The sequence below is a fragment of the Acinonyx jubatus genome, chromosome B1 (assembly GCF_027475565.1).
Source record: "Acinonyx jubatus isolate Ajub_Pintada_27869175 chromosome B1, VMU_Ajub_asm_v1.0, whole genome shotgun sequence".
Lineage (NCBI taxonomy): Eukaryota > Metazoa > Chordata > Mammalia > Carnivora > Felidae > Acinonyx > Acinonyx jubatus.
The window spans coordinates 198,495,460-198,523,016 of NC_069382.1; the positions used below are offsets into that span (position 1 = coordinate 198,495,460).

Below are 27,557 nucleotides of genomic sequence, written 5' to 3' on the forward strand. Positions count from 1 at the left end.
ACAGATCCTCGCCGGGAGCACGTGATTATCCACAGCCCGTCACTGACATGCTCGAGCTCGGCAAGAGCCTGCAACGCTTCTGAAGGTATCCGCTGAAACAAGGCTGCCGCGTTCTGCTGTTTGGGAGGCGCATGGCCTTCTGGGAGTAACTGGATGTTACCCGTCAATTATTGCAGAACAGGGGACGCCTGGGTGGCTCAGTCGGTTAAGCGTCTGACTTCAGCTCAGGTCACGATCTCGCGGTGAGTTCGAGCCCCGCATGGGGCTCTGTGCCGACAGCTCGGAGCCTGGAGCCCGCTTCGGATTCTGTGTCTCCCTCTCTCTCTGCCCCTCCCCTGCACACGCTCTGTCTCTCTCTCTCAAAAAAATGAATAATCGTTAATTTTTTTTTTTTAATTATTTCAGAGTGGCACACGGGAAGCTCACAAATGATCATGGCATCTGCGAGGTACTGCAAGTTCTAACGGTGACGTGGCCCCCGGCCACGTGCCACAGGCCCGACACGGTGCCAACCACTTTACGTGTATTAACTCACATAAGCACCGCACGTGCCCGTGTCGCGGCACGCTTCTGTCGACCCTGGTTCGTAGGTGAGGAAACTGAGGCACAGCGAGGCTAGCTGGCGGGCCCGTGGCCGCGCGGCTCGTGACTGGCAGGGCAGGAGCTGGTCGGAGGCTGTCGGCTGCCTGCTCTCCTTACCCCACAGCAGCTGCCCAAACGACAGCCGATGCCAAGAAAAACTCTCTTTTCCTATGTTTGAGAATTTTTCACCAGAACAAAACGTGCTGCTAGTTTCCTGCCAGGTCAGTCTCCAGAAAGTTACGACTCAACGAGCGGATCACGTGCTTTGTGCTCTGGTTGTCGGCGGGCCCTTCACAGCGTCTCTCCTCAGACGTGGCGACATGAGGCCTCGGAGAGCGCAGGGATGTGTCTAGGCCAGGGGGTCAGCAAACTTGCTCTGGAAAAGGCCAGACGCTGAGCCTGAGCTCAGGCTCGACGCAGACGACTCGACTCCGTTCGTCGTGCGAATGCGGCAACAGAAAACCCATGGACGGATGGGTGTGGCCACGTGCCGATAAAACTTTATTCGCAAAAACCGGCAGTGGCTGACTTTGGGCGCCTGGCTGCAGTCTGCGGACCCCTTGAGTCAAAAGGAGGGCTACGGACGGGAAACGGTCACGCCTCTCGAGACCTACCCGCCAGATAGCCGTGTCCTCCGCACGCCTCTCGGCATTCCTGAATTCCCCGCTGTGCGGTCCACGAAGCCAGGGGCTTGCTGCCCGACACCAAGGCGTGGATCTCACGTCCGAGCTCTGCCTTGGGAGAGGAAATCGACAAGAAGAGATGAAAAGAGGCTGACCTCTTTTCATCAAGAGATGACCAGAGGTCAGAGGTCAGTTCGCCCCTAGCATCGAAGGCTCACGTCCCCTCTAGTCTAATCTAAGACACGCGACAGCTGCGGGAGAAAGGAAAAAACAAAAACCACCTTAACCTGAAAAGGGGGGTTCACCTCCGAGTGGCTACACTGTGGTACAGACAGTTCCATGGCAACGAGCAGATGGACCGGGGCTCTGTGCAGCAAATAGACGCCAGGGGCATAAGGGTGATCACAGACGCAAAGCACAGAAGCAAGGAGTCCATCACGGCTCACTTCCCGGGAAGCTCGTGAACCTGAAACGGAGCACTTGCGGAGGAAGGAAGAACCGAAGGTGGGGTGGGGAGGGCGCGCCCCTCTGAGGAGAGGGGCGGGCGGGCCCGGGGCGCAGGAGACAGCATGGGTGACAGGGAGCCACAGTCGTCTCTGTAAGGGTGTCCCGGCCAGCGTCTCGGGGCGGGTCTCACCCTTTCCTTCTACCTGACGGCTCACAGAAACAAGAGAGATGAACACGCACCCCCGCTAAATGAGATGGTCCGTTTTGCCAATGTTTTCAACTTGAAAACGTCAGGGCCACTCCCAGGCCCTGCCGTGCGTCGGTTAAACCGCTGGGTTTCGGAAAGAATAAAGCGTGAGTACTCTTTAGAACGTTACGAACGGGACGAGTCCAACGTCAGCTGCAGAAGCTTCAGTGACTCATCCCCGTGCTCCCAGGGCCTGTGCTTTGCCGAGCAGCGCACCCTGCTGGCCGCCTCCCGACTCCCGGATGTTTACGCTGAATGTTCCAAAACGTGCTAATTTGATACAGGCTTTTTAGGGTGTTGGACTTCGCACCGATCGGCAAGATTTCTGACCTGTTTTCAAACCTGTTTTCTCGTGATTCACATTTCACTCGTGCCCGGGAGGCGACGTGAGGGGCTATGGAAAGTCCGTCGTAAACCGTTTACACAGGAATCAGCCAAGGATGACTCGACACAGTGCCTGAGCTCAGCGGACGCTCAAATCTGGCATAAACCCTTGACTGTCCATTCAAATCCAGTCAGCTGGATTTAGCCTTTGCAGGATTGTTTACGAAAGGATCGGAGCCGTGAAATCTACTGAGGGGCCGGTATCGTGGATTGTGCAAACTCATCACGTTTTCAAAAGCAGAAGGCCAGCTGAGCTCACGGACTGGAATTAGGAGTCACGTCAGCCCGTCCTCGAGGAGCAGGAATACGGACGCACACCCGAACGGTCCACACCACAGCGAGGATTCTGGGGGTCCCGAGCAGGGGGGCGGGGCACGGCTAAGGACACGCCTCACGTTCGCCCCACGAGGCCGCCACGGACGGACAGATGTCGTTCGGGAAGACGGGTTGACGTGTGCCGTTCAACCTCGGCGACGGCTAACGAGGTTCGACACCACGGAGAAAAGAGAATCGCCTCTCACCTGCCTGGTGCTGCGGTCCGTTCCCATGAGGCCTTGCTGAAACTCCGCCAGGTTCAGGAAGAGCCATTTGGAAAAGTGGTCTAAGGCATACGCAGCCGCCAGGTAGGGAAGGAGGCGCCATCGCTAAAATCGACGAGACGCTCACGTTAACACGGCACGGTCCTCCCACAGAGCCCGCCCCCGCTCGCAGACAACACCCTCCTCCTCCTGAACCCACCCCCTTGGCGGAGAGCCTCCCCCCCCCCCCCGGGCAGAGACAGCACCCCTCCCTTCGTAGGGAACCAACTCCTCCTCAGAAAACGCACCCCCGCCTCGTAGGGAACCCAGCGCCCCCCGCCCACTCGTAGGGAACCCAACTCAGCCTCACTCAAAGGTGCTCTTTGTGTAGCAGGCTCAGGGGTCTCACCAACGGGACCACTGGGAGGGTGACTATCGGCCCCCCCCCGCCCCGCCGGGCTGCACAGGTGATCGCTTGTGCTTTGAATGCCCACCAGGGGCCAAGTGATGACCCCTCAGCCACCTGGGAAAGTGAGGCCCACAGGGGGCCAGGAGTCCGCCCGGGCAGGGAGGGGGTCTCTGCACGCCCAGCGCCGCACGGCTGGAAGGGCGTGGAGGAAAAAGCGGGAAAGGACCCGGCAAACGGGCACCACCCCCACGTACCGCTTACGGAACAGAGGCCCACACATCCTGCCAACCACTCTCCGTGGACTCGGGCATTTAATCCTCATTGCCACCCCACGAGGAGGTGTCATCGGTTCTGGTCCGTGAGGAACCCAGACCCCGGGGAGGCGGCACAAGGCGGCCCTGCCCAAGGGCACGCGGCCAGCCGGGTGGAGCCCGAGCCTAGTGGCCCGAGCGGGCTCCCGGACCGTGATTCACCCTCGATGACCGGCAGTCGGGCGCGCTGAGCTCGCAAAGGCCACGGGGCTCGCGGGGAAAGGAACGGCGTGTGCCACACAGAAGTGAGCCAGACATTCTGCTTCTCCTCGTTTGCTTATTACGAAAACAGGCACGCGGCCACGGTGAGAAGTGGCAGAAGAAACAGATTCCCTTACGGTTCCCTCAGGCTCTCCCTCCAACACCCCTGCGTTTCCACAGTGCTCGGCCCGGGACGGGGCCGGGCTTCGCTGCCGGACTCGGACAGGAGCCCCGTCTGACCCTCAAAGCCCCCACCTGTGAACTGGGAATTGCGCCCTACCCGGTGAAGGCCAAGCGTGCCAGGAAGGCATGTGAGAAGCGTGGAGGCCGGGCGTGAGAAGGGCGGATACCGCACAAGCACCGCGTGCTCCTGGGATAAAACCGCGCCCCCTTTGGCATCCAGGCCGCCTCGTCCCCAGGGACGGGCTGGACGAGCATCCCTCCCGCTACTCAAAATGCTGTCACCACAAACGGCCCGAGCGCCCGGCTGCCGCGGCGCATTGTTCCCGCGGGGTCGCTTCTTCGGGACGTGGTGAGGGAGCCAGAGAGTGGGGCCCGGGACGAGCCGCCACCGCCGGACCCCGCGGAGGCTTTGCGCGCAACTGCGTGGGAGCCTCACCAGCACACGCTTCTTCCAAGGGCCTCATTCGGGCTACCGCACACACGCCTTTTCCCGAAAACGCAGGTTGGAGAAGCCTCCTGCCCAGCGGCCAGGCTCCTTCCCGTCAGTTGCCCTGACCGTCGCCTGACGGGGTCTGACGGCCCCCCAGCCGCCAGAGCGCAGCGGCTCAGAGACCCACAGGTGCCCCCGCGACAGGAGGGACAGGCCGGGACGCCCGCCACAGCCGTACCTGCGTCTGATACTCGAGCACCGGTACCTCCTCCTCGTCTGTCGGCCCGAACTGACGCCGCGTGGCCGAGAAACGAAGGGCTATGGAAACGGCCAGCTTTAAGTTCACCACAGACATGGCCACGATGACGGCCCGACCTATGGAGAGGTTGTTCAGGGACGCCCCAAAGCGCTGCTTGGCGTCCTACAGGGAAAGCACACGTGGTGAGTGCGAGCGGGACTCCCGGCGGCCTCGGGGACAGCAGCACGCAGACGGCTGCGCCCAATGGTTCCCTGGGCGCCCCCCGCCGTGCACCCCCAGGCCAGGACCGCCGGGCGGGCCGGGCTGCGGAGGTGCAGGTGTCATAAGGCCCCCAGCAGGGACCCTCCGGCTGCAGGAGGAGGGATGAGTGCCCCACAGGGCGCCACCCCCAGCCGCCCGGAGCCCCCCAAGGCTTAGCCACGCCCGGCACGAAGCAGGGACCCAGCGCCGAGGCGTCTCCACTTGGTGCCAGCGTCCCGTTCCCGTGACCCCTGGTGCCCCAGAATCCTCCCTCCCCGTGGAAGACGACCTTCCTGATGGCGTCCTTTCACGTGTTCTTTCACGACAGCTAACGGCCTCACGGGCACCGTGTCAATCCACCGCAGACCTCAGGGCCCCGGGCACCGTGTCCCACAGTGGTGGTGCCGTGGGCACATCCCGCTGCCAGTCTTAACTCGTCCGGGCACCCCGACCTCCCTCACCTCTTGCCGCCTCCCCTGGCTTCGCTTCTTTCATTCTTCAGACTTTTCTTCCGCAGTTACACCCACGGTGGAACTGGCGTGGCCACCTCGCGAGACCGCGCCTGCCGGAGGGCATTCCCCACACCCCACACGCGCACGACACTTTGGGGGTCACCACGCCGCCTCCTCGCACGCAGAAACCCGGAGGCTCAGGGAGCTTCGCTCCATGGGAGCCAGAGCTGCGCCCTCTGCCAAGATCCCGGGTGCGTCTCTGGGAAACGTTCTCATGTCTCTGCGGCGTGTCTGACGCGTGGGCTCCCGTGACTTGTCCCTGGTGCTGCACGGGCCCTCGGTCGGGTCTTCCCCCCGTCCTCGGACGCTCCTCGCCCCTGCTGCTCCCACACTTGCCTCCTCTCGCGCTGCTTCGGCCTCTCCTGCGCCTTCCGCGGACCCCTCCCTCGGGCCTCCCAGCCTCTGACCCGCACCTGCTCCGTTCGTCCCCTCGTCATGTGCCTTCCGTTCCTTCGCCGTCTGGTTAGCGTCTAGCGAACGGTTGATGTTACTCTTTCCGTTTCAAAGAGACTCTGGTGTCGTGCTGATTTCTCGTCCCTAGCGCCCCTGCCACGCTTCCTTCCAATCCTGCCGTCCCGACTCCAGTCAGGTGGTGCGTGTCCTTGGACAGAGTCCTCCTCCCACGGGCCCACCTGACCTCAGACACCGGGAGGCGACCAACTGCTCCAGTGTGTCCGTGACCATCGTGTGTCTATCAATCAAAGGACTCCGGGATGTGGTGAGCCCCGGACACCAGAGAACACTGTCACCCCCATTTGGGATGGCCGCCACACGCCCTTAAACCCTTTGGGGGAACAGCACCAGCAGGGGGCAGCCTCCCTGACCAGCCCTGGAGGGCTGGGGGGTGAGCAGCGTCTGGCATCATGCCCTGGGGGTGCAGGGGACCCAAGTGCCACCTTCCTTGTTGGTGACACTGGAACCTGAACCGAGAGGGGTTTGCCACTGGCCAACCCAGCTGGGGCAGGTCTCCGGGCAAGCCCCGGGAGCGTCCTGTGCAGCAGAGGGCCTTCCACCCGCGAGCTTCCCCACCTCGAGACACCTGTACCTTAAAGGGGGTGACGTAGGTACCCTCGGGGGTGACGTCTCCAGTCTGGTTCAGGAGAGCTTGGCGAGGAATTCTCACCTTGTGGAACATGGCAAATCTGTGGGGAGATATGGCAGGACTTCTGGTGACACGGGGCTCTGGCCCTGACATCAGTCTCCTCTCCTTCCAGAAACCCAGTCAAGTAAGAGCAAAGGAAAGCCAAAAGGGTGCCAATCCCCCAAAGAAAAAGAAAATGGGAGAAGATAACAGAGACAGGAAATTTCAACGAGTTTTTCTAGCTAAGAAGCTTCAATAGAGGCTGCCTGGGTGGCTCGGTCGCTTAAGTGTCTGACTTCGGCTCGGGTCACAATCTCACGGTTCGAGCCCCACGTCGGGCTCTGTGCTGACGGCTCGGAGCCTGGAGCCTGCTTTGGATTCTGTCTCCCTCTCTCTCTGCCCCTCCCCTGCTCTCACTGTCTCTGTCTCAAAAGCAAATAAACATTAAAAGAAAATGTTTTTTTAAAAAGGTTAAATGAAAAAATGTGATGTGCGTGAGGCGGGGCTCTGGGCCAAAACAATGGCCACATATTGGGGAATCACGAGCCAGGTTCCTGACGCCGCTGGGACAAAGCTGGTCGGTCAAGAAAAAAGGAGACAACTGACTTTTTTCAGGTTCTCACCCTTCAATTTCATACCAGAATCCACGATACGATGTGAAAAATCAACAAACTAAGGTTTTGAACTCTCGTGTGACACAAAAGAACACCGTTACCGTATCAGTGATCCAAAAGCAAACAAATCCGTTTCTTCTGAAACTCTGAGAAGAGCCAACTCACTCTCACGTCACTTAGGGAAGCTATTTTTTATGGCTGTCAGGTTGGGAAAGCCTATTCCTTTGTCTAAGGGACAAGGTCAGGCAGAGGACTGGATGTTCCATAACCTGAACAAAAACCCCAAACCACCTTGTGAATATCGAGAGCTCCCATGGCGACCAATCTCATGACCAAGAGCACTTTGAGTGCCATCCAGAACGCTCTCTGGCTCACCCACGGGAGACGGCGGTTTAAAGCATGGCGTCATCGAGCCAGAGGGGAGCAGGGTGCCAGTTCCGCCCAAGCAGGGTCCTGGCCACCTCCTCCCTCCGTCTTCGTCTAGCGCCCACCCCCTCCGGCCCGGCTCACTGACACAACCACCGCTGGGCTCTCTGCCGGGCCACGTCCTCAGTGTGTCCTGCACGCGGGAGCACGGCCCTTTCCAAACTGCTGACCAGAACGGGGACGCCCCGCACAAGTCCCTTCAAGCCCCCAGCCCCTCAGAGAGATGTGGGGAGCCCTCAGACAGGGGCCCTGCCTACAGCCGGGGGGCACCCACCGTGACCCTCAAACAGGCCAGGCTCTCTCTCCCGTGGTCCCCGCACAGGCGGCCCTCAGAGCCTGCCACCCCCTCCAGAGGCCCGTCAGGACTCTCCTCTCACCCCCCTGCAGGGGGTACCGGCCCTCTCCCTGCACCACTGCAGGGCGGCCCCATTCTGCAGTGACTGCCTGCTGTCCGCGTCCTTGCTCAGCCACCTACTTCTCAGTGCCAGTTTCTGTGGGTCCGATTCACCCTCTTATGACAGGGCCATCGGGCCTGGCACCTGGCGGATGCTGAGAGAGCCACGAGGCGGGCCGACAGCAGGTGACACGCTGTCCCCTGGGTGCCACTGATCTCTACGCCACTCCCCGCGTCCAGGCCGGCCTTCCAGGACCCCGGGGAAGAGCAGAGACGGGGCTGTGCGCAGGGCGGGCAGGAGGGGCGCCCTCCCAAATTCCTTAGGAGGCGCCCAGGGGATCTGCAGGTGAGGGATGCTCGGCCCCTGGGGACCTCCAACCTCCGCGGGCCGCCCTCCCGAGCACGAGACGAAGGGGAGCGGCAGACGGGCCCCGCTGGGAGACTCTGAGGCCCTGCCGGGATCGGCCGCCTTGTCCGGGCCTCATGGGGTGGCTCCGACCGGGCGCAGTGGAGGCCACGGGGGGCCCAGACGAGGCCCAGACGGGGCCCCCCCCAGGCAGTGAGGGCAGCCATCCGCCTTTTAAGAGCGGACTCAGCGCCAGCACCCCCGGAGAGCTCCAGCTTCTTGCTTGAAAGCTGAGGAATGCTTCTTCGAGCACGACTGAAAACTCCAAGCGCCCTTTTTAAGGAGTGGAAAATCTTCCCCTGTTGTGCCACAGGAGCTGGAACAAGGCTGAGCCACATTTCTACTTGTGCAAGTATTTGCTGGAGTTCGACCGAAAGCACAATCTCACACACTCTCGTCTGGGCACGTGCGGACCACAAAATCTGTTCCAGAAACAGATGGTGGCCAGCCCGCGGGTGTGGGCGTGACAGGGGCTGTGACGTGAGGTGTGTGACCCCAGAGTGTGTGCAGCACAATGTGTATATGACACAGGGTACGTGGCACACAGGGTGCATTGGACACGATCTGTGTGCATGTGAGAGAGGGTGTGACACAGGGTGTGTATGTGACACAGCTCTCAAGTGACAGGTGATGTGTGCGTCCCAGCACGCTTTCCTGGCCCCACAGGCGGCCAGGAGGGTGAGGACAGCACTGAGGGTCCTGGTGGCTCCCAAGCTGGAATCAGCAGGCACCCGAGAGCCGAGCAAGCACCCGCGGGTTAATGACCCTGCAGAGGAGACCGCAGCCATCGGGGCCGGGCACACACTCACCCGTTGTCGACGCCGTTCAGCCCAAGCTTCTTCCCTATGTCGCCAACCATCACCCCCGGCATGGGAAGAAGGGTCTTGGGGTTCCGGATCTGTACGAGACACAGAAAGCTGCAAACGGCAACTGTTAGGACCACACAAAAATCTCAAGAATACGTTACAAAACCCCGGTGACTAAGCCGTGGGCTCCCTTCATGTCTCTGCAGGGGGTAAGTGGTGCCCTTCAGAAACGTGACCTCGTCTGGGATCTTTGCAACTGTAATTAAGTGAAGGATCTGGAGACGAGGGGGTCCTGGATGACCCAGCTGGGCCCCAAATCCAATGACAAGTGTCCTGTAAGAGACAGAGGAGGGGAGGACGTGGGGAGAAGAGGGTGCAGCCACCAGGGGCTGGGACGAGGCAGGAACAGGATGTCCCCTAGAACCTGGCGGGGGGCGGGGGGTTCGACACGGATCTCAGACTCCCGGCCTCCAGGACCGTAACCTCCTGTTGTTTTAAGGCCCCGGTGCGTGCCGTTTGGCTACAACGGTGCCGAGCCAGCAGCTGAGGAGTCCCCGCAGCCTGGAGGCCATCCGGAACATCCATGTCACGTTCAAGTCGGCCACAGGGCTGGCGCCGGGCTGTAGCGAATGACAAGATGGCCGGGTGCGGGGGGAGAACCATCCCCAGACTGGCTTTGGACGACCGGTAGACACGCTTCCCTAAGTACAGGTGCGGCGAGCCGACAGTTCTCACTGGGCGAGCTCCGTGCAGGGACACGGAGCGTCCCCCCCGAACACCTTCACGGGGGCGATTCCGCACCCGCTGTGAGCCGGCACCCTCCCCCCAACCGCCGGGGACGAGGGCGCCTGAGGCCGGCTGGCTGTCCCTCCCAGAGGGCGCCCCAGGCATCCAGCGCTCGGGTCGGCCCCACCACAGGAGGATCACCCAGCCCGAAGGTCAACAGCGTCTGGGAGCTGGAATACTGAGTCTGCACTATTGGGAACTTTTATTTTAGAGGAACACTCTTCTGCCTACACTGATCATCACGATAACGGTATTTTGGGTACAACAAAGGCTGAACCCCCAATGCAAACACTCTTCCCCCTTCCGACTCTTCGGTAAGACCCAGTGACACTTCAGGCACTACCTTTTTATAACATTTTAAAATAGAAAGTCGCTGGAAAGAAAGTGCACATGGAGAGAAGAGGCTCTAAAAGAAAACAAGCTGGTGCGTTCCGGGTCACCGCACAGAAAAATACCGCCAGGGTGGTTCCGGTTCACGGGGAAATCTACGATGGTGCAGTGGCCCCAAATACCACACCGACCTCCCAGTGAAGGAAAGGAGGCGGACTTGAGTCCACGGCAGAACGCGTTAATGTCAAACTCCTCAAATGAACCTGATCGCGTGGATTTCCGTATCACGGTGCCACAGTCTGCGAAGGCTCCCCGCCTGGTATAGAACCAACCTGCGACAAATCGCGCCGTATCGGCCGCGACCTGTGAGGTGCGTCACAACCCTAGAAGAGTCTTGTGATCACTCCTTTGAAGCTCTCTCCCTCCACGGGGACAGGGAAGCGCCCCCCCCCCCACCCCACCCCCGCGAGCCCCGGCCTGACGGACACTCGGCCTCAGAAATGCTCCCCTGGATGGAGGCACGACACAGTCCTGCTGAGTCCCTAGAGCACGGTGCGTAAAGAGTCCAAAACACCACGGCGCTCCCGACCACGGCACAGAAAGACTGAACAGGGCCGAAAGCTAGCCAGTTTCCCCCTAGAAGTTCAGGTCGGGTACAAACACACACACCCAGAAATAGCAGGGGGCGGCCTGAGGTGAACCTGGTCTGCAGTGGCTCCGACGTGAATTGGAAAATAAGGACACGAGCAACAAGGGAAAAAGGAGCTGGAATTAAAACCCTTTGCGCCTCCAAGGACACGAACAAGAAAATGGGAAGACGACCTACGGAATGGGAGACAACCACCTACCGGATAAGGGGTCGGCCTCCGGGACGTGCGGAGAGCTCTCAGACCCCAACAACAGAGACAAACTGCCCACTTCAGAAATGGACCGAGGGCACCTGGGGGGCTCAGTCAGTGGAGCATCCGACTCCCGATTTTGGCTCAGGTCACGATCCCCGGGCTCGGTGCTGATGGTGCAGAGCCTGCCTGGGATCCTCTCTCTCCACTCCCCTCCTGCTTGCACGCACTCGCACTCTCTCTCTCTCTCTCAAAATAAACAAACTCAAAGAAAGAGAAGAAAAGAGACTGAACGTATGGCACCGATGGACGGCCTCCTGACCAGTGACACTGGAGCTCTGACCCACAACCCGCAGCAAACAGTGCAGGCGGCCAAGCAAGACGCCTGTGACGGTCGGTCAGAGATGGGGTCACTTAGCTCGGCGGGGAGCTAACAGCTTCTCCTCTTGTCCTGCTGCCAGCCCAGCACCAGCCTGAGAAAACCAAGCCCATTCCCCTGGCCAGACTCAGTCACTGCCCCAACCTCCCAAGGGACAGTGGCCAAACCTCCCCCTCCAGGCAGCTCCGAGCACACAACCTTTGCCTTTCCCATAAGGGAGGTCTTGGCTTATTTCCACAGGGCAAGGGACTTGAACAGACATTTCTGCAAAGAAAACACACACGTGGCCAACTGGCACACGAAAAGATGTTCAGCATTGCTGGTCACGAAGAAAATGCGAATCACGAGGCGCCTGGGTGGCTCAGTCGGTGGAACGTCTGACTCCTGACTGTAGCTCAGGTCGTGACCCCAGGCTCGTGGGATCGAGCCTCCCCCCACCCCACCCCCGCCCCCGTCGGGCTCCGTGCTGAGTGTGGAGCCCGCTTGGGATTCTCTCTCTCCCTCTGCCCCTCTCCCCTGTGCACACTCTCCAAAAAGAAAAAAAGAAAAAGGAAACGCACATCAAAAGCACAACAGGGGCGCCTGGTGGCTCAGCCGGTTAAACATCCGACTTTGGCTCAGGTCACGATCTCGCGGTCCATGGGTTCGAGCCCCGCGTCGGGCTCTGGGCTGACAGTTCGGAGCCTGGAGCCTGCTTCGGATTCTGGGTCTCCCTCTCTCTCTGCCCCTAACCCACTCGCATCCTGTCTCTGTCTCTCTCCAAAATAAATAAATGTTAAAAAAAAAAAAAAACAAAAAAACAAATACCACCATGCCCACTCGTGTGCGTATTTAAGAAAAAAAGGAAGATACGTATCGGCGAGGATATGAGAAAATCCGAACCCTCATGCGCTACCGATGGGAGTATAAGTTGGCAGAACCGTGGAAAGCAGTCCAGCAGTTCCTCCAACAGTTAAACCTGGAATCACCCCAGGACCTGGCACTTGCACTCCTGGGCGTGGACCCCCGAGAACGGAGAACACGTGGTCAGACAGACAGGTGCTCATGAACGTTCACGACAGAAACAAGGTGGAAACAGCCAGAATGCCCACCAGCAACCAGGTGCACGAACTGCGGTCCATGCACACCAAGGCTTACCGCCCCCCCCTTCAAAAGCACGGAAATTCTAACACATACTGAGCACGTTCTGACAATGTGGATGGCCTTCAGAAAACAGGCTGAGGCACAGAGGTTCATGTTGGAGGGTTCCTTGCGTGTGGAACATCCAGTGCAGGCGAATCCGTGGAGGCAGAGAGCAGGCGAGCGGTTGCCGGGGGCAGGGGGGTGAGGAAGGGTGCGGGGAGCCTTCCCGGAGACGGAAACGCCTTAGGACTAGACACGGGTGCGGATGCCCAACACTGGGAAGGCACCAAAGGCCCCTGAATTTCGGTTCACTTCGTATTACTCGAATTTCACCTCAATGAAGACCAAGGGACATGGCTTACTTTCTTCTCTTCCGAGAGGCCCCTCACCCGGAAGGTCTTAACAAGAATGCCAGAGTGGGGTTGGGGTGCAGGGCAGCGGGGCTTCGGTCAGGATCCAGGTGGCCAGGACAGGAAGGCCCGGACAAGCTTCCGGAAGCTCCGGGTTCAGGGACACCGCAGCAGCCCCGGGCGGTCGGGAGACAGGCCCCACCAGGGAGGCAGGAAGCCCAGGCCTGGCTATCGGTCCCAGGCGCCCCCGTGGCAGTAGCTGCTGCGTGTGGCCCGGGAACAGGAGACGTCAAGGCCCCGGAGTCAGACTTTAGGTCGGCACGGGAGGCCACATCGGACGTGCTGGGTCAGAACCGCAGGAAGGCGGGGCCGGGAAGCCCAGGTTTGTGAAGAGTGTCTGGAAAGATGGCGACGTGGCCGCCGGAGGAACAGGACGACTCTGCCTCAGATGACCTCAGGTCTAGACCAGGGTTGACCAAGCCCGGGCCACCGCCATCGGGGGCTGGATAATTGCCTCTTGGGGGTGGGCAGGCCGTCCTGTGCGTTACAGGGCGTCCGCCGCGTCCTTGCCGCGTGCTCACTGGACGCCAGGGGCGCCCCCGCCCCAGCTGCGATGAAGGCGTCTGCCGGTGACGCCGAGCGCCCGTGGGTGAGACCACCCCGCCGAGAGCCCCCTCACCTGCACCAAGAAGGAATGCAGGCCGTGGCAGCGGCCCCCGGGCGTGTACAGCTGGGCAAACACCACGGCGTGGGTGGCCGTCTTGCCCATGTTGCCGACCCAGAATTTGGCGGCCTCGAAGTCCGGGGAATGTAGGATGAACTCCTGTGCAAGGGGGAAAAGGAAGGTTAGAGCCGTAGTCCAAGTTGCAATGAACAAGTCAAACACGTGCAGAATCCCACGTTCTCTGCTCAAAGTCCCCGAAGAAGAGCAGAACCGAGTGCACGCTTTAGCTCCCGTGTGGCACGAGGGGGGCCCGTACACGGAGCGTATCCCTGGGTGTTGTGACTTAACGAAGACACTGGTACGGAAAACCACTCCGGGGTCAGACGATGAAATACATGCCAACTTCTCCGGAAGCCGGCCGGTGCCCACGGAGCGGTCACCGCGACACTCGTCTTCCGCGGCCCCTCCTCTGGGTGCTCCTCCCTGACCCCTCCCTGGGCTCTGACCAACGACAGACCTTCTTTTCCCACGGTCTCCCCCCGCCTACGAGCTCCATGAGGGCCACGTGCCCAGGAGCACAAGGCACCTCAAGACATCAGGGTGAGTGAACCCGGGGGTCACGGGAGGGGCCGGGAGGCTTGCCGGGTATTCAGCAAGGCAGGAGACGAGCAGGGGAGACACGGGGCAGGGGCCCTGGCTGGGGGCCGGGAGGGTCCATGAGTCGGGTGGGGTAGGGGAGCCTGTGAGCGATTCCAGGGTTGGGCAGGGAGCTTGACAGCTGGACAAAGCCAGAGTGTGACGGCGAGCTGCCTCCCGTGTAACCTGCAGGCCACTGCGGGCAGAGCCCAGCGGGTGTCCTTCTCCCCGCAGGTGGGAAGCTGTGAAGGGCACACGGGGAACCCCCTCGTGCCGCCCAGCGGTGTGCACGGGGTCATGGCCTCCAAGCGCACCGTGTGACTACCTCGCAGATGTTGACGCCCCACTGAAGAAAAGCGGGGGGATGGGGGACTGGAGTCCCCCCTCTGCAGGCGACCTCCCTGCATGTGGCATACCGCCACCATCCCCTCCAGGTCTCCATGGCCCCCTGGCACACCTAACTTCTTGCGGCTGTCCGTCCGTGTCTCCGCTCCGACACGAGGGATCCCCCAGAGCAAACATTCACGTGTCACGTTCACCGCTAGCTGCCCGGTCCCTGAAAGCAGTGCCCGGCACGTAGCAGGTGCCCGACCAGCGGCCCACAGAGGACTTCGGGCTCCCAATCTCCCCCGCTCCGACGTCTTGCTCACTTAAGTACAGGTGCCGAGAGGAAGCAGGTCAGAAGCAGGCTGCCCCATGGACGGCCAGGCTTCGCCCAGGCCCCGAGGCCACGTGGGATCCGCCCTCTCCACCTCCCCACTTAGCACCGAGAGCCCTCGGCACCAGAGGGCAGAGAAAAGAGACGGGGCCGGGCCAGCAAAATCTGGGTTCGGATAAAGGTACCTGGTGGCTAAAAGGCCAATAAAAAACCGAAGAGGGCTGTCGCTGATGGCTCTCTGCCATCTCTCCGCCATTCTCTGGCACACGGGACCACGGGCACTGCACCACGACCACCTTCCCCTTGGCCCTGCCCTGCCCCGCCTCAGCCCCCCTCGGCTTCATGCCTCCGCTCTGCTGGCACACAGCCCCTCAGCACACAGTGTGCACGGAGCCCACATCACTGAACGCACGAAGGAAGGAATGAAAAGCAAATACACAAGCACAGGGCTTTACTTTCCGTTACACGGACTCTTGCAAACCACACTACCGACAAGGGGCAGGCGAAGGGCTCCTGGAACACTAGGGCAGGTGCAGAACAAGCAGCGGGGACCACGGTCCTCGGAGGAGCGGACGAGACTGACCCGGCGGTGGGAGAGGGGCCAGGGGGTGGGAGCGGCACAGCACAGAGGGCACGGGCGGAAGCTTCCCGACCCGTGTGCCCCATCCTCTCCCTGCCCTCCCTTCCCTCCGCGCCACCAACCACCCGATAAATCATGATCCCATTTGCGGACACGTGTCTCCCCGAGAGCGAGGACAAAGCCTGCGAGTGCACCGTGCTGGGACCGACACCTGCACAGGGACGTGCTAGACGGAGACGTGGACATGGGAGGCAGCGGCCAACGGTGCAAACGCCACACACGTCTGCACGCAGGCCACGGGATGCAGGAGGGCGGTGGGGCCGGAGGGGCCAGACACGGGGGCAGGAGTGGACGAGGCAGGCCCCGGCCGGCGGAGCCTGGCGCGCACAGGGGGCAGGGGCAGCCAGCAAAGACCAGCGCCGGGGAGACTCTTCTTCACGCTGTTGGTTTTGTAAACGAACCGGGCCGCGTCCGAACCCCAGCAGGCAGGTGAACAAAGAAAGGAACCTCTCCCCCCAGGAGCCGCCACCCTCCCGGGTGAGGAGTCTCCGTGTGCATGGTAGAAGCACACGTGTCTAAGGACGGGTTTCTGGGCGTAAGGACACTGCATCACACGCGACGCGCACGTTAACACCTACCTCCGTGGCGGGGTCGTAGTGAGCGGTCGTTCTGATGGCCTTGGCGTTACTCCCGTGACTTACTTCAGTCACAGCAAAACATCCAAAAATCTAAGGCGGGAGCACAAAACAACGTAAGGCAAGAAAGGTTCCAGGAGGGACCCGCTGTTGTCCTTCCTCGAAGGACAAAACCCCAGGTCAAAGCACTAAATCCCCACTCCCCCCATTAGGGACACCACGTCCCCCAGCCTGTGAGGACGGCGGGTTAGGTGAGGTGACAGCCGCCTTGCCAGGGCCGTGGAAGGAAAGGGAAGGCCTCGCTTCGACGGCAACAAGCTAAATGCACCGGGTGCTGGGGTTTCGGCGCACACGGCCCCCCGGAACCTCCTCTGGCACGCAGCCCTTTGCAGAGACATCTGGGGACCACGGGCTCACGGTCCGCCGGGACTCTGAGCTCACCTCCATGTTGAGGATCTTGGGAAGGTATTCTAAATGTCTTTCGGAACCAGACTTGTAAATCGCCAATCCAAAAACCTGAAAATATAGAATCATCAGAGAAACCGGTGGCAGTCAAGGAGTCCTGAGGTCCCGGGGCCTCAGGAGCCACACGCGCTTTGACACCCGTGGCAGGGAAGTGGGGGGGGGGGAATGGAATCCGCGTCTGGTATGCTCAGCAGAAGCACTTCAGATGCCTTCGGGAGGTCCCGAGGGGCCGCGGACAGGGGAAGACGGCAGGGGACAGGGGAGAGGAGGGAAAAGGGTGCACACGGGCCACATGTCCCACCCAGCCACACACACCTCCCCACCTCTGCCCGTGTGCCGGGGGGGGGCACTGGCATCTCCCCAGACCTGCTTTCCCTTCCCTTCTTGTTTTTGGCTTTTGGGGGGGGGGGGTTTGGCATAAAAGCAAAAGAGTCCCCCAAAGTTCCTTCTCTTCTGGAGTTTTCACTGCTTGGCACTCCCGTTGAGGACTCACGTATGCAAATTTGCACACACAGCCGGAAGAAGCTGGACTTCTCCCTCAAACATCACGAGATCTGCCCACACATTTTAATCTCTGGTTTTGCTTCCTATATTATTTTTTTATTTTTTAATTTTTTTTAAATGTTTATTTTTGAGAGAGAGAGAGAGACAGAGACAGTGTCAGCAGGGGGAGGGGCAGAGAGAGGGAAACACAGAATTTGAAACAGGCTGCAGGCTCTGAGCTGTCAGCACAGAGCCTGACACGGGGCTCGAACTCACAGACGGTGAGATCATGACCTGAGCCAAAGTCAGACACTCAACTGACTGAGCCGCTCAGGCACCCCTCCTATATTAGTTTCTAGAAATCTCTTAAGAGAGCAACGGCTAGCTGGCTCCATGGGTACAAACAGCACGTGACTCTTGGTCTCAGCGTCACGAGTTCAAGCCCCAAGAAAGTAATCTCTTAAAGAAACCTCCCCCAGACACACACACCCCACGAAACCCTACGAGCGAGCAAACACCAGCCGCCGCCACACCCCGCGGGCAGCATCTGCCCCTCGTGCGCTGAGGACTCTCTCTTGCACCTCCTCCTCCCACCCGGCCCTGGACGGCGCCCTCCCCCGCCTCACGTGGGGCGTGAAGGGCTCGATCCCCTTGGCCTCCTCGCCGCCCACTCACCAGCAGGTGCAGCAGGAACTTCTGAGCCAGGGACCAGTCGTACGTGCCCAGGCAGGTGATCAGCGTCAGCACGGACAGCGGGTTCTGCACCATGTCCTCCACGCGGAGGAGGGCGCGCCCCAAGACCCGCTTGCAGCGGAGGAAGGTCAGCTCTCGGTGCTTCTCCAGGGAGAGCTCGTGGCCGCGGGAGCGGGCGAACAGGGGGTCGTCCTCCAGGGCCGAGAAGATGCTCTTCTGGAAATGCGAGAGACGGGAACGGCCGGCTCGAAGGCGAAGAACGGCCGTGCGCCGCGCTCTCGCTCAGGCTCTTCCCGAGGCCGCTGGTGCCGTGGGACACGGGCGACCCCTGCAACCCTGGGGCGGACGAAGGCCCCTCCGGCCGCGGGCACGGGGACCTGAGGCCTCAGAAGCTTAACCAACCTGTGTTCGCCCGGGGCGGGGGGAGCCTCCAAGGACACGGGCCAGGCCAGGGGCCAGCTAGGGTGTTTAGGGTCCTTAGGGGCCGCACGGCCCCCTGTGCCCACGAGCCAGACGCCCGGCGCGCTGCCCGGAGCCTCACCTTCAGGCGCAGCATGTCCTCGCCTTCCAGGAACAGCGCCAGCTCCTTCCAGCAGAAGGAGGCGCGCGCGCGGTAGGCCTGCAGGGGTCCCCCGGGCAGGTCCGGCAGCAGGGAGGCAGTGTCGCCTTCAGACGGGGCCGCCATCGCACCGCGTCAGCCTGCGGGACGCGGACACCGGAGTCGGCCGCCGTGCCCGCTCGGCCGCCTGCAGCCGCGCGACAGGCGGGACAAACACAGACGGACTCGGAAGGGCCGGCAAGAGTCGGTCACCGCCCGAGACCTCGTGCGCCCCTTCCCCAGAGAGAAAGGTCAGGAGGCAGCCCCGGGCAGCTGAGGCCAGAGGACGCCTCGCCCTCTCGGGGCCACCGGACCCACCCCCGAAGGCCATCGACCTCGCGGTCCGGGAAGCCGCCCTCTGGAGTCCGGCCAACACCGGCCAGTCCACTCTGGCCGCACAGGACGGCCCGCCAGGGCACGGGACACCTGCCAGAGAGCCTTTGAACACAGCCTTTTGCCCCGAACTCTCCCGACGGACACACATCTGGCTTCCCACCCACGAAGCGGGCACCTTGCAGCCCAGCCCTCCTGACCAAACAATCCTCCCGGGTCTTCTCAGAGGACTGCTCCTTTCCCGCCGTGGATTCCCACTGGATTCGAGGAGCAGTGGGAGAGCGGAGTCCGGGGCGTGGACACCCCCGCCCCGGTGGATGCCATCTAGGACGCTGGGTGCAGAGTTGCTCAATTTTGCCCAGAAGCAAATGGGAACTTGATGAAACAAAACAACCTCATGTGTTTGTTTCCATGTGAGAGGGGCAAGGTGGGATGGGGCCTTCCGAGCACCCGAGTGGCTGTTGGGGACCGCGCCCTGCGGACTATCTCTTCTGGAACCCTCCCCCAAAGCGCAAGCCCACGCTCACGTCCCTGCTGAGGGATGGAGAACCTGAAGCTCGGCCGGCACTTTCTGGGGCTCCCGGGACTGCAGAAGGGCAGCTCCCAAGCCCGAGTCCCCCTCCACAGGCACCACCTTGTGATGGAGAAGCATCAGCACAAACTAAACCAAACGCAAGCAGACGTTCAACAGTGAAGACAGGAGCAAAAATCACCAGAACAGAAAAGAGGAGAGCAACAGAGAAAACCAACAAGAGGCTGGTTCTCCGGAAAGACTGACAGAATCGACAAACTTTTAGCTAGGTTGAGCCAATCCAAAAGGGGACATTACTACCGAGCCTAAGGAAACAACAATGATTCTGGGGCACCCGGTGGCTCAGTCGGTTGAGCGTCCGACTTGGGCTCAGGTCATGATCTCCCAGTTCGTGGGTTCGAGCTCCGTGTCGGGCTCTGTGCTGACAGCTCAGAACCCGGAGCCCGCTTCGGGTTCCGTGTCTCCCTCTCTCCCTCTCTCTCTCTGCCCTTCCCCAGCTCATGCTCTCTGTCAAAAATAAATAAACATTAAAAAAAAAAATTTCAAAAGGGAGGGGTGCCTGGGTGGCTCAGTTGGTTGAGTGTTCGACTTCGGTTCGGGTCACGATCTCGTGGCTCGTAAGTTCGAGCCCCGCGTCGGGCTCTGGGCTGACGGCTCAGAGCCTGGAGCCTGCTTCCCCTTCTGTGTCTCCCTCTCTCTCTGCCCCTCCCCCACTTGTGCTCTGTCTCTCAAAAATAAATAAATGTGAGAAAAAAAATCAATAAACTGCCCACAAAGAAAAGCCACAGGGCTTCAATTGTGAGTTGTAGCAGAGATTTAAAGAAAAATACCATGTCCACAGTGTTTTCCAAAAGACAGGAACAGGGTGACCCATGAGGCCGGCGGGAGACAAGGGAGTCGTGCCCCAGGAAATTAAGGCCAGGTCAACATCTGAAAGTCAATCAGGGTAAGACACCACGCCAGCAGAATAAAGGACAGACATTCACGATTGTGCCAACGTGTGCCGGAGAAGCATCTGACAAAATCCCGCACCCTTTCGTGAGAAATTCTCAACAAAGCGGAAACAGGAGGAAACTCCCCCCACCTGGTAAAGGGTGTCTACGAATACCCACAGCTGCCCTCACACTTCAGTAAGGATTCATCGCCTTTCCCTGAGCATCGGGACCAAGACGAAGATGCCCGCTCCGCCTCTCCTAACCAACATAGTGCTGGGCATTCTAGCCACCACAGTTACGCAAGAAAAATGAAATCAAAAGCATTCTAATCAGAAACCTCTCTCTTATCTGCAGATGACATGATTTTGTGTATAGAAAATCCTAAGGAGCCCACTAAAAAACCATTAGAACAAATTAGTTCGCTCAGCTTACAGGCTACAAAATCGACCGTATTTCTATATACCAACGATAGCTCCAAAATGAAATTAAGAAAAAATTCAACTTACAACAGCACCGAAAACAATAAATTCAATTAAAAAAAAAAGTGTAAAGCATTTTTGAAAGAAACCTGAGACCGGAATAAACGGAAAGGCACCCCCCTCATTCATGAATCAGAGGGCTTGATGTCGTCGCAAAGCCGACACTCCCCAAGTGATCTGCAGAGCCCCTGTGGCCCCAGTCAAAATCCCAACTGGCTTTGTTCTGCAGGAATTGAAAAGCCGATCCTAAGATCCATGTGGAAATTTAGGGAACGCGGAATAGACAAAACCGTCTGGAAAAAGAGCAAAGTTGGAGAATCCATTCTGCCTGATTCCAAGACTTGCTGAGAAGTAACACTGATGAAAACATCGTGGCGTTGGTAGAAAGTCACATGTGTATAGACAGACAGAACAGAACTGAGAGTCTGGAAGTAAACCCTGAAATGTAGGGTCAACTGCTTTGGGACAAGGACGCCAAGACAACGTCATGGGGAAGGAACAGTCTTTTCTCAAACGGTGCCAGCACCCCAATGTCCACGTGCAAAGGAATGAGGGCCAACTCTTACACACACACACACACACACACACACACACACCCCACTGAACTCAGAAGGGACACAGACTTAGATGTAAAAGTTAACACGAAAACCTCTAAGAAGAAAATGTAGGAGTAAATCTTTACAATCTGAGGTGAGCCAAAGCCTTCTTGCACAAGCTATAAAAGTAGCTAACTTAAACTTCATCAAAAAACAAAAATAAAATCTTCTGCTTCAAAGGATGCCAACGAGTAAGTGAAAAGACAAACCAGAGAATGGAAGTTATTTGCAAATCACGTATTGATGAGGGACTTCTACCCAGACTGTACAAAGACTCTTAGTAATGAAGGCAAATAACCCAATTTAAAGGCCTCAAATAGAGTTTCTCCAAAGACACCACAATGGCCGACAAGCACATGGAAAGACGCTCAATATCATGAGCCATCAGGGAAGAGCAAACTGAAACCATAGTAAGACAGCACATCATAGCCACCACGATGGCCACGATCAACAGGATAAATGACAAGGACGGATGAGGACGTGCAGAAATTAGAGCCCATCCACCTTCTTCAAAAGTTTAAATATACGGTCACCACGTGACCCGGCAACTCCGCCCCCAGGTATACGCCCAAGAGAAATGAAACATCCGCACAAATCTGTGTGCGGGAATGCTCGTAGCGTCTTTATAATACCCCCAAAAGAGGAAACAACTCCTACATCCATCAACTGATGAATGGATAAACACAATGTCTTCTTCCCAGAGGATGAAATACTCTTTGCTACAACCCGATGAACTGATGAATGTGGACGATGTTACGTTAAGGGAAAGAGGGCACACACAGAAGGTCATCCGTGCCGTGACTACCGATGCAAACTGTTCACGTTCAGCACAGGTACATACGTAGAGACAGAAAGGAGATCAGCAGCTGCCAGGAGCCTGGAAGGGACTCCTAACGGGGCCAAGGTTCTTTTGGAGTGAAGAAACATCCTAGAAACATCTTTTGCAGTGAAGCAACATCCCTACATAGGGATGATGGTTGCACAACTCTGCAAATACAGCACTGAATTGTACAGTTGAGATGGATGGATTGCATGCCGAGTTAGATCTCCACAAAGCAAGACTATTTTGAAAGCAAGGCCCCGAGGGCACCTGGGTGGCTCAGTCGGTTAAGCGTCTGACTTCGGCTCAGGTCATGATCTCACCCTTCCTGAGTTTGAGCCCCGCATCGGGGTCTGTGCTGACGGCTCGGAGCCTGGAGCCTGCTTCGGATTCTGCGTTGCCCTCTCTCTCCGCCCCTGCTCTGCTCATGCTGTTTCTCTCTCTCTCTCGGTCTCAAAAATGAGTGTTTAAAAAAAAATTTTTAAAAACAAAAAGAAAGTAAGGCACAGCTCTGGCAGAATCCAAGTGCTCAAAAATACAAGCTATAAAGTCCAAGGGGAACTTCGTCTTTCCCGACTCCCCTGTCCAGGCTGCATCCCTGTCTCCTCGTGCTCCCTCCCTGTGGTCCGGGACACCACACCGCTGTCCCTTCCTGCTCCCCTCTGGCCCCTTGCAGACCCCCAGCCTCGGCTATACTCTCACTCTGCAATACCTGCTGAAATTGTCCCTAATGCACGGAGGAGGCTTCACAGACCTGAAATGAGACCCCCACACTCATTTGGCAGTTTCCTGGACACCCCTCCCCTCTCACGTTCTAGACTTCCGCAAGCTCTGAATGTTCAAACCCAGGGCTCCCTGACCCAGCCCTTCCTTCCACAGACCCAGGTCCACACTGCCAGTTCCCACGGGTTACCAGAGCTATCAAACCTGAGTGCCACGCTGGACTCCCCTTCTCTGCTTGCCCCCAAACCTAGTTGGTTACCAAGCCCTCCACTGCACCTCTATAATGGCTACGGAATCATTTCCCTCTGCGACTATTAAATCGATCACAATACTGTCCAATCATTGAGCAATCACTGAGTGCAGGTGGGCGTTAAGAAGTTACATGATCTCTGGGGCACCTGGGTGGCTCAGTCGGTTAAGTGTCTGACTTCGGCTCAGGTCATGATCTCGCGGTCCGTGAGTTCGAGCCCCGCGTTGGGCTCCGTGCTGACAGCTCAGAGCCTGGAGCCTGTTTCTGATTCTGTGTCTCCCTCTCTCTCTGACCCTCTCCCCATTCATGCTCTGTCTCTCTCTGTCTCAAAAATAAATAAACGTCGGGGCGCCTGGGTGGCGCAGTCGGTTAAGCGTCCGACTTCAGCCAGGTCACGATCTCGCGGTCCGTGAGTTCGAGCCCCGCGTCAGGCTCTGGGCTGATGGCTCAGAGCCTGGAGCCTGTTTCCGATTCTGTGTCTCCCTCTCTCTCCGTCCCTCACCCGTTCATGCTCTGTCTCTCTCTGTCCCAAAAATAAATAAACGTTGAAAAAAAAATTTTTTAAATAAATAAATAAACGTTAATTTAAAAAAAAAAAAAGAAGTTACATGATCTCAACGGTGCTGGTGACACCATGTATTAGCAGTACTCTTAACTCTCCAACTCTTAATTTTCCAGACGAGCAGACCAGAGCTTGTTAGCGTGAAGTCGCCCAAGATCTACAGCTCGTATCGCACCCGGTCTCAAATCGCATGACCCAAAGCAGCCAGTAAGATCCCTAGGTCCCCATGCCACCAGTGGTCACCAACATCACCGCAAGATTGTGCAGCTGTTACCAACCAAGGATTCCGAAGCCACAATGCCTGACGTGAGATGCCAAAGTCAGCGCTGGCTTCCGAGTTGGGTGAACTCAGCCTGCCGCCTCACCTCTCTGTGTGTCAGGGTGACCACACGGAAATGCTAGTCTGCTGTCTAGCATCCAGGCTGCTGCAATTCACAGGGGCACTGGAGCAGTCCCCGGCAGGGAATCAGTGCAAGAACAACAGCCGCCTTCGCTCAGTTTTCCTCTCGGGGGCACAAGAGGTGACTCTAAAATGCGGATCTGCTCTGATCATCCTCCCTTTAGGTGACAGCTGTGGGGTGACCTCGGGGGGGCAACGTCCGCACTCCTCAAACTGTCTCGCACGCTTAGCGGCCGGGTCCCCAGCAACCCACCGCGGGGATGGATTGTGTCCCCGGATCTTTGCACCTGCCGACCCCACCCAGGAACTCCCCGTGGTTTCAAAGTCAAGGCCTTTGTTAGCAGAGAAACCGCTTTAGCTTTGCCAGGCCTCCAGGATCTGTGAGTCACCTTCAACACATGAAGGTCTTTTTGGAAACTCCCTTTATCCCTGACACCCGTACCCCCCCCACCCCACCCCCGCCTTAAAAGTATATACTCAATTGCTCCCACAATCCCAGAGCAGCAGCCCTTTCTGCTTGTGGGCCCTGTCCCCAAGCTTTAATAAACCTCCGTTTTGTTTTGTTTTTTAAATGCATAACAAACATCTCAAGAATTTCTTGACCCTTCATTCCCGGATCCCGTATCACATCAAATCACATCAGAGTCAACTGCATTTGGCAATTCACCGCATAGAGAACAAGAAGTCAGAAGGTTTCCGTTGAAAGGGAACTGAAAGATGGGCAGAGTGGTCGTGGGAAGAGAAGGATGACCCCCCCCCCCCCCGCCCGTCCAGCTCGGGCCAGGCACTCCGTCCCCTGCCACGCGCGCCCCGCGGCCCCAGGGAGTCCGACCTTCGATCTCGCTCGCCCTCCCGGCAGCTGGTCCAGCGCACACAGCGGGCGCCCAATAAATGCCCTCTGAAGCGCGCGCACGTCCGCGGGCGAGCGCTTGCAAGGCCTGGCCCACGCGCGCACCGCCTCCGGCCCACCGTCCGGCCCTGACGTCATCACCCCGCGCCGCCCCCACGCCCTCGGGGCTCAGCGAAAAGGCGGCGCGCGGGGGAGGGTGGCGGGGCGGCCTCCGGGCGCGGGCGGGCGCTCCGCCCCGCCCCTCTCTAACTGCATTGGGGTATTTGCCTAACGTGCAGGCACCCGGGGCCGACTCCAGAGCGCCGGCCTGACACCCCCGGGCGGAGCCTGCGCCTTTTCCGGTGACCGAGCTGGAGCAGGTGCCCGAGACCGCTCCAGACCCAGCCTGCTGCCCAGTCCCCGCGAGCGTCCCCCGGCAGCGGCGGCCCGGCCGCGCGCGCTAGTCCGCAGCCCCGCGCTCTGCCCCCACCCCGCCTCGCTGCCCCGGGCCTCTCTCCTGCCGACGGGTCACCTGCACCCAAATCCTGGTCCCGGGCTGTTTGGGGGGGGGGGGGGGAGGTCCAAGCTAAGACACGCAGGGCATGGGAGCCTGCCTCATAGAGCTCGAACCCGATGTGCAGGAAACGTAGATAGAAACGTACGTTTCCTACCAGAGGAAACGTAGGCAGAATCAAATGTCCTTATAGCCGGGAACCCATTGACAAATCCCTGAGGCAGGCAAAGTGTGACATTCCCCCAGGAACTCCACGTGGTTTCAAAGTCAAGGCCTTTGTTAGCAGAGAAACCGCTTTAGCTTTGCCAGGCCTCCAGGATCTGTGAGTCACCTTCAACACATGAAGGTCTTTTTGGAAACTCCCTTTATCCCTGACACCCGTACCCCCCCCCCCCACGCCTTAAAAGTATATACTCAATTGCTCCGACAATCCCAGGGCAGTCAGCCCTTTCTGCTTGTGGGCCCTGTCCCCAAGCTTTAATAAACCTCCTTCCTTTTTTTTTTTTTTTTTTAATGCGTAACAAACATCTCAAGAATTTCTTGACCCTTCATTCCCGGATCCCGTATCACATCAAATCACATCAGAGTCAACCGGATTTGGCAATTCACCGCATAGAGAACAAGGAAGAAGTCAGAAGGTTTCCGTTGAAAGGGAACTGAAAGATGGGCAGAGTGGTCGTGGGAAGAGAAGGATGACAAGTTCAGTGCTGAGATGTGTGACATTTAAGATGCCGGTGGGCGATTTTCGTGGAGATGCTCAGCTGACGCTTGGAAAGTCTGTCTCTGTTCCCACCGCACGTTGCAATACCTTCTCATTTGTTCCGTGACAACGCGTCTTCACAGTTGTGAAGCTGTTACTCCCATCCAAACCAGACTTCTAGTTGGGATATGTGGAAAATGTTGCGGTTCGGAGCTGACGGCCAAGAAAGAATTCTTGAGATGTCTTCAGTGCAAAAAAAGTGGTTGTATTTTTTTTTTTAACGTTTATTTATTATTGAGAGACAGAACATGAGCATGGGAGGGGCCGAGAGAGGGGGAGACACAGAATCGGAAGCAGGCTCCAGGCTCCGAGCTGTCAGCACAGAGCCCGACGCGGGGCTGGAACTCACGAACCGTGAGATTATGACCTTAGCCAAAGTCAGACGCTTAACCTACTGAGCCCCCCGAGGCGCCCCAAGAAAGTGGTTGTATTAAAGCACGGGGACAGGAACTGTGGGCAGAAAAGAGCTGCCCTGGGATTGCGACAGACGACGGATTATGTACTTTAAAGTTGGGTGGGGGTTAGGGACTTTTGGAAGGAAGGCAGAGGCAGCTGAATCCAAGGGAGATCGCATGTACGGATCTTCCTGAGTGGAAGGGGTCATCTGTAGGCTTGAAGTTATGGCAGCCAAGGGGTCTCAGCACCAGGTGGAGAGACAAGGGAGAAAACAGCAAAACAGGATTTGAATAACAGAAGGAAAAAGAAGTTCATCAGGTGCCTGGGTGGCCAGCTGAACATCTGCCTCTTGATTTCCACTCAGGTCATGATCCCAGGGTCATGGGACGGAGCCCCATGTTGGGCTCCACACTGAGCATCGAGCCTCCTTGGAATTCTTTCTCTCCGTCTGCCCCTCTCCCCTCATTGTCTCTCCCTCTAAAATAAATAATAATAATAATAGAACTAAAAATAAGCCCAAATAAGAGTCCTTTGGTAGTTGATAAAAATCCTCTCCAGTCCAAGAGTTGAACCGATCATTGAAAGAAAGACAGGGATCTTCTAAAGAGCCAATCTGAGTGTTCATGTCAGTTAGAAACCCAAAAATATTCCTGTGGCCATCTGGAATGTACACACAGCATTCTGTGTTTATGAGAGTACGAGTTCCACCTCGCGCAACTGTTCAAACATCTAACGCCATTCTGTTTTGCAACACAGCCTTATGCATTTGTGTTATCTCGGTGTTTCTCAGGGAAACGCTACTCTGTGTCATTTAGGACTTTGGCTGCATACTTACCAGGAGGTTCCACGTACCAAACAACATCCTCCGGTCCCAGAGAGGGAACAAAGCTGGATGCTCCGTGGTCATGCCTTAGAAACAGAGCATGTCCACTGTCGTTTTAAATTTGGAGGGTTAGCTATGTTGGTAATGGTTTTGATAATGGGTCCGGGCAGGCAAAACCCAGAGTACAGCGGCCTGTACTATCCAGCCTGGGGGAAGCCATGGCCACAGGTTAGAGCTGCACAGCCATTGGGCCCTGTTGGGAGCCAGCCATCTGGTTCTGGGCCTCCTTGAGCTGCAGTGAGGATAGCAAGGGT

General features: G+C 58.3%; 1 protein-coding gene across 3 annotated transcripts in view; it reads right to left on the reverse strand.

The window, feature by feature from the left end:
- ACOX3 (acyl-CoA oxidase 3, pristanoyl) overlaps positions 1-24,857 on the reverse strand; it is a 42,125-nt gene extending 17,268 nt beyond the window's left edge. For 2 of the 3 annotated variants that reach the window (XM_027072341.2, XM_027072300.2), the window contains exons 1-11: positions 24,754-24,857; positions 18,235-18,392; positions 17,676-17,909; positions 16,494-16,568; positions 16,056-16,145; positions 13,559-13,702; positions 9,077-9,165; positions 6,392-6,488; positions 4,574-4,756; positions 2,805-2,927; positions 1,197-1,317 (exon numbers count right to left, since the gene is read on the reverse strand). In XM_027072341.2, coding sequence (XP_026928142.1) covers positions 1,197-1,317; positions 2,805-2,927; positions 4,574-4,756; positions 6,392-6,488; positions 9,077-9,165; positions 13,559-13,702; positions 16,056-16,145; positions 16,494-16,568; positions 17,676-17,909; positions 18,235-18,378 — 1,300 coding nt within the window. In that variant the 5' untranslated portion in view covers positions 18,379-18,392; positions 24,754-24,857. Of the gene's footprint in view, positions 1-1,196; positions 1,318-2,804; positions 2,928-4,573; positions 4,757-6,391; positions 6,489-9,076; positions 9,166-13,558; positions 13,703-16,055; positions 16,146-16,493; positions 16,569-17,675; positions 17,910-18,234; positions 18,393-24,753 lie in introns of those variants that run through there. The other variant, XM_053217653.1, reaches the window with a different exon arrangement.
- Positions 24,858-27,557: the final 2,700 nt, after the last annotated feature.